A 6,273-nucleotide genomic window follows, 5' to 3' on the forward strand; every position below is an offset into this window, starting at 1 on the left:
TGGTGAACGTTAGGTTTATCTTTGATAGGAGTGCGATTTAGCCTGTCAACGACTTGTTCCGTAAGAACAGTAAACCGACCGAAACCCGAAATATTGTTAAAATAGGAAATTAACTTGTAACTCGACCGTATCTGGCCCGTTAAAAACGACGATCAATTTCGACTTGTTAATGCATGTCCCGGCAACCGACTAGAATATAACCGATAACATAATTGACCCGGGAGAACAATGACCCGGACCCGATTCAACAGCCGACCAGTTGTCAGAAATCGATTATAACCCGATGAAACTTATGATTGACCCCACCCGTGCCAACCTGTTACATGATTTTTCCCGACCTATTGACAACCCGTCTTGTTATTGACCTAACCAAATACTCCCTCCGTATTTTAGAAAGAGATACACTTTTGACCGGCATGTAGTTTTAGGAGAGTGAGTTGTATTTATTAAAATAAGATCTATGTGGGGTATTGGATGAATCTATATTATTAAAGCAAAGTGATGATGAATGAGAGGCATCCAAACCTCAATCGCTCAACTTTCATTCTCCGGTTAAATTAGGAAACATAATAAATTCTTTTTGCAAAAAATAAATAAAACCAATTTACTTATCTTTAAATGTAGAAAGTGTAAATTTGAATAACAAAAAACGTTTGGATATTGAAACTTTTCAAACATAGCTCAAACTTGCTAAATTTAATCAACTAATAAATATAGAATCATCTCTCTTTTTTTATTTCTACAATTACCTTATTCTACTCTTATCATTTTATAACATGGAAAATTTTAGTCAAATGATATATTTTTTTAAAAAAAAAACATTCAAAACCCCTTCTCTCTTTAAAAAAAAAGTATTATTGTATTACCAATTAATATTACCACACACTGTGAAAACATTCGATCAGCTCATGCCAGTAGGAGAAGATATATATTGTTATAAGAAACATGTAAGAAATTAGATAACAAAACTTTTTTTCATAATTACTATGTATTTATTTTCTAATTTGAATCATATTTCATGGTCGAATTTGACCTCCACGATTACTCATGTACTTAATCATAGTTCTCATTGTTGAATTTGATATCCACAATTAATCTTTAATTTAATTAAAGTTTTCACGATCGAATTTGACAATTTAAAGGCAAAGTTCATAATTCTTGGTGAACTTTAGGGGGTGGTGGTAGTTGATTTCAGGGTGGATGGGTATGGTTTTCATGTGTTTTTACAAGGGTAATTTTTGGTGTCGTGGATGGGGTTGGATGCTTTTCGTTGATGGTGGGAGATGACATTTGAGTTGGTTATATATGGGTTGGTTTGAAGATTTTCGTCGGTGGTGAGAAGAATTTTGTAGTAGTTGGATAGGGATTCTAGGTGGTTTGGTCGAGCAAAGGTGTCTCAAGGTAGGATAGGAGCTCGATCCAAACCCCTTTATTGTATTTTTTTTTTTTAAAGAAGAAAATCAATCTAGCAAGATCAAACTAAACTTATCATCATTCACTAGAAGAAAAAAGCTCAAGTGCGGGCTCATTTTAAGGGGTTAAGTGCGGGCTTTTACATGTGCAGCACATGGCTTGCCCGCACTTGATGTTTCTCAAGTGCTGCAGCACTTGATTATCAAGTGCTGCCAATTTACAAAAAGAGCCCGCACTTGACAAATTTGGTGCTGCCAATTTTGCAATATGAGCCCGCACTTGACAAAGTTTGTGCTGCCAATTTTGAAAATGAGCCCGCACTTGACAAATTTTGTGCTGCCAATTTTGGAAATTAGCCCGCACTTGACATAAAAATGGGCAACACAAGCATTAAAAAGAGTCGCACTTGATATATAAATGAGCCGCAATTGATCTAGAAATTTTTTATATAACTGATATCCCTGTTACATATATTATACAATTAGACCACGCCCACTAGTTAACCTCCATAAATCACATAAAAAAAGTATCCAATTATATAAATAATTAAATTGAATAGTATATAATTATAATTATAAAAATTGATTACATTACAATCCTATGAAAAACTAGCATCCATAATCTAAGATTCACTACAAGAAAATATCAAAGACATAAATGGTAATGAACTTTGCCAACTTTTCTCGAACTTCATTTATCTACTCAATGGTCAAAGGCTGCTCCCTCGGATTGTTGAATACCTAAAGAAGATCGATCATCGAGAAAAAAAAAACATGTTAGTTATATTATAAATATTGTATGGTACATTAAATTAAGACATAATTTGCTCACAATAATGAAATAATGAACCTTATAATAATAAAAATGGCTTATTTCTCTCCTAACTTTGAACCAATGAACCTAAATAAGTATTTTAAACCTTTTGGATGTTTAATACTTAGTTTTATGTTTCAAACACTCATTCTCACCTACTTTGGTCATGTTATGCACATTTAAGGCTCGTTTGTTCATTATAGTTCAAATATTAACTAAAATGGCTTATTTCGCTCCTAACTAAAATATGACTAAAATAGCAAGGTCAGTACAATAAAAATAGTGCACAAAAGATGGAGGAGACCAACCATGAGCCAACAGCAGCATGTGGCACAGATGAAGGATACACAACATAGCTCTGAAATCTTGATCTGTAAGCTCTCATTGAATGCGATTGAAAACGTTCCTTCAGTTCAACACACATATTTGACCTGAAAATATCTTTGCCAGTAAAAAACAAAGAAACCGAGAAGTTCTGAAATACAGCAGAAAGTGCCATTAAAAATGGAAAAAGGCATTGAATAACCCAAGGACACAAAAGAAAAAACTACGGGCATTTTCTTCTAAAATAAATGGAAAGATTCAAAACAAGAACATTAGGAGATTTGAGTGGGGAATACAGGAAGAACAAAAGAAAACGGAGGGAGTATTAAGAAAACAGGGGGCTGGGAGAATGTAATACATTTGACTTGAAACTTTTCATTGTCTTTAAACGGTGAAGACACAGCAATAACCCTTAAAATGGCTAGTGTGGCCAGTGCTGCTACCTATGATAAAAATGAGACTGTGAGGTTCATTATTGCACTGATTTACACACACAAAAGATGAAATAAAGTACGCGAGTATACTCACAGCTCCACCAAGAGAATGCCCACACAAGACAAGTTTGCACTTCTTCTTCTGAGCAAGTCTGTACAATTCCAAGGCTGGTATCCCTTTGGCACGAGCCATAAACCCCTGGAATAAAAACAGATTAAGAGATTTAATAAACTAAGCACAGATATCAATTTCTCTGGGGCTATAACGAAGAAACATTAAACAACAAAGTTATATACTGTCATCATACTCTATGAGCAGCTGGTCTCAGCTTGTGCTTCAACTGCTTAGGTTTAGTTTCTGTCTTAGCATGAGAATATAAATATCCCTTTCGTCCATCGGCTATATCTGACTCAACAATCTCTGTTTCTTCCATAATCTCCATGTCATCGTCATCAAATAAAGCTCCTTGAAATATATTAGCATTGGCCACCAGATCCCTATTGTTCAAGGACAACATGTATATTCAAAATATGTGGAGGAGGGTATGCAAAACAGATCAAACAAAAAGAGTCTACATGACATACTTGTACTGCTTTGTCCCGACGACGGAAGCAAATAAAGTGTCACCTGCTTCAGCCAACAAGTATCTGAAATAAAAAGAAAAAATAACACATGAAAAACACAAAGCCCACTGGGGTACATCAAATCCTCTATTGCCTCCCCACGCCTCCACCACTAAACAAAACAAGTCTTCCTATTATACAGATTAAGGAAAAGAAATGTCCACATAAATTGTTTAAGGACATAATGTCCACAAGCTAAACAAAAAAAAACACAAACACCAGAAAGTTAATTGTGGTCAACTCTTACCATAAATGACCACCTAGTTGCACAAAGAAGCAAAACATAAGCATATCATAACAAAAACACAGGATCATAATAGAAGAAGTAGAACAAAAGCAGATCAGAAACAGAAGATCAAGTCAAAATTATGGAGATCAAGTCAAACAGAAGAAGCATATCAGAATCACAGCAGGTATAGCCGAATAGCAGTAGGAAGAATAGTAGAATAGCATCGCAGCATGGAAAGCAGCAAACACAAACGAGCTTAGCCGAGGCCATAATGAATACATATTGATTATTACAATATATACACCAACATAGAACATTCATTTAATATAATACCTATCCATTGAATATTTTCGAATATTCTAGGTGGAGGATTCCGTAAGAACAAACGCGCCAAGGTAGACATAGCGTCCCCTATAGTCAGCAACCACAACAGATGCAGCAGGCCACAGAGCCTCCTCGTCCCCTAGTCAGCAGCCACAACAGATGCAGCAGGCCACAAAGCCTCCTCATTTGTTTGCTGTGCCGCCTGTTATTCCTGTAGGAAATGGTAATAACTTTCTGTTAGGAAATCAGAATCATAGACCGGGGCTATTCACATCAGCAACCTTGGTCGCATTGCATCAAATGAGGCAGCATCAGATGTTTGCCTTTGGAACTAACAGAGGTTTGCTACAAGATTTTAACGTACCGAATACACGGTCCAACCAGGTAGACGGACTACTGTTTCAGACTGCTGCTCCGTCGTCAATAACCGGAGAATAGAACATTGGCACCGAAACAGGAGGCGTGCCTGCGCTGCCTTCTCTGTCGAAACCAATCAACAACGACGATCTTAACAACAGAGTCAACAACAACAACGACGATGTTAACAACAACGTCAACAATAGCAATACTGAGTGGTCTGATTTCATGGGGATTAGTGGGATTGATGAGCCATGATCAGGTATAAGTTAGTTTTTGCCATTTTTATTTTCCTAGAATATTCGGAAATTGCAAGATCACGCACGATATAGCAGATAGAGTATATAGTTTCCTAGTGATCTCAACGTCTAAACAGTTTCTCAATTAAGGATGTAATTAGCAAACTTATTAAGTTATTCCCTGGACGGCAACACCCCGATGCTAGTCAATTTTCAGATTTACAAACTTGAACATAATACCTGTCTATCGAATATTTTCCAGCTAGAAGCTTTGGAACAACTCTGGCCAATACAAATCCAACTAAAGTTCATGTATAGCTAACAAAATCCTATTCAAATCCAAAACCATCAACAAATGCCAAAATCAAACAATCTGAACCCCAGCATACATCACCAGTGAACACAATCGCAATTCGAACAATAAAAAAAAGTTAAAAAAATCAAAACAAAACCCTAAACATCAAAAGTTAAGAGAAATTAACAATAATTACAAAAAAAAACACTAGAATCGAACTTTTCAATGCAAAGCATCATATCAGAAACACGAATCGCCAAAAAACGGGGAAAAAATTGAAGAACAAACCTGAATTAAATCGATCCGGAAGTAGGTAGAAGCAAAATCGAGCACGCAATCGAAAAACCTTGAAAAATTAGGCATTCGTCATTACAGTAACAAGATTATAGGGAAAAAAAATTAAATTTAAATTACAAACCTAAAAGAGATAAGGATGAGCGACGCCTGTGTGCTGCGGCCGCGACGAGAAGAGGAAGAATTCGCCGGTTGGGGAACATCATTGGCGACGCGACTAGTCGTGCTGGTGTATGATGTGAGTGATGTAAGTTTTGAGTTTCGCACCCAGAGAACCAGAGAGGGGGAGGAGAAGAGAAACCAGAGAAGAGGAAAGGAGGAGAGAAGAGGGAAAAGCAGTAACCAGAGAAGATGAAGTGGAGAAGCGGGAAATGAAATAAAATTGGGAAACATTTTTAGAAATATTTTGTGCGGGTCATTAGTGAAATAAGCCCGCACTTGAACTGAAGTGCTGCCAATTTTCTAAAATGAGCCCGCACTTGTAAAATTGTATTTTTTTTTTATGCTCTCAAGTGCTGCCAATTTACCAAATGAGCCGCACTTGAAGAGAAGCACATGTCGATTTTTCTACTAGTGATTGGTGAGACTCGAATGAGATCTAAAAAATTAAAATCTTTGTCTCATTAGTGAGACAATTATCTACATCGAGACTCGCATATTCACATTTTCAATTCTTTCATATCAAGAAAAATTATTAATATATGGAGTATTAAACAATCAAATAGCAGATAAACATATAGTTTGTATGATCAATCATTATCAGAAAAATATTTCTTTTTGAAAAATTAGCTAACAACCATAAAATCATACAATATCATTAATACAATAAAGTATCTTATCAACAATAGTATATGAAATACGTTTACAACATTATTAGATCATGGCAATTTATCTTAGACAACTAACAATAATTTAATTATCTAACAA

The 6,273-nt window shown here is 35.8% G+C and overlaps 1 protein-coding gene across 5 annotated transcripts; it reads right to left on the bottom strand.

The window, feature by feature from the left end:
• Positions 1–1,947: 1,947 nt before the first annotated feature.
• LOC110789837 (uncharacterized) lies at positions 1,948–5,733 on the bottom strand. Of its 5 annotated transcripts, none has more exons than XR_008921850.1 (9): positions 5,471–5,727; positions 5,341–5,398; positions 4,526–4,641; positions 4,171–4,372; positions 3,570–3,632; positions 3,293–3,482; positions 3,079–3,183; positions 2,535–2,657; positions 1,948–2,153 (listed from the first exon to the last, which is right to left on the bottom strand). XR_008921850.1 is itself a non-coding variant. In XM_056830151.1 (8 exons), exons 4-8 carry the CDS (start codon positions 4,176–4,178, stop codon positions 2,823–2,825), a joined length of 537 nt encoding a protein of 178 aa, XP_056686129.1. In that variant the 5' UTR covers positions 4,179–4,372; positions 4,526–4,641; positions 5,341–5,398; positions 5,471–5,733; the 3' UTR covers positions 2,664–2,822. The 5 variants fall into 5 exon arrangements, 3 of the variants coding, with proteins under 3 accessions (XP_056686129.1, XP_056686130.1, XP_056686131.1); XR_008921851.1 differs by having other exon boundaries at positions 4,526–4,668; XM_056830151.1 differs by lacking the exons at positions 1,948–2,153; positions 2,535–2,657 and adding an exon at positions 2,664–2,993 and having other exon boundaries at positions 5,471–5,733.
• Between the last annotated feature and the right edge of the window lie 540 nt (positions 5,734–6,273).

This window comes from Spinacia oleracea, chromosome 5, assembly GCF_020520425.1.
Source record: "Spinacia oleracea cultivar Varoflay chromosome 5, BTI_SOV_V1, whole genome shotgun sequence".
Classification (NCBI taxonomy): Eukaryota; Viridiplantae; Streptophyta; class Magnoliopsida; order Caryophyllales; family Amaranthaceae; genus Spinacia; species Spinacia oleracea.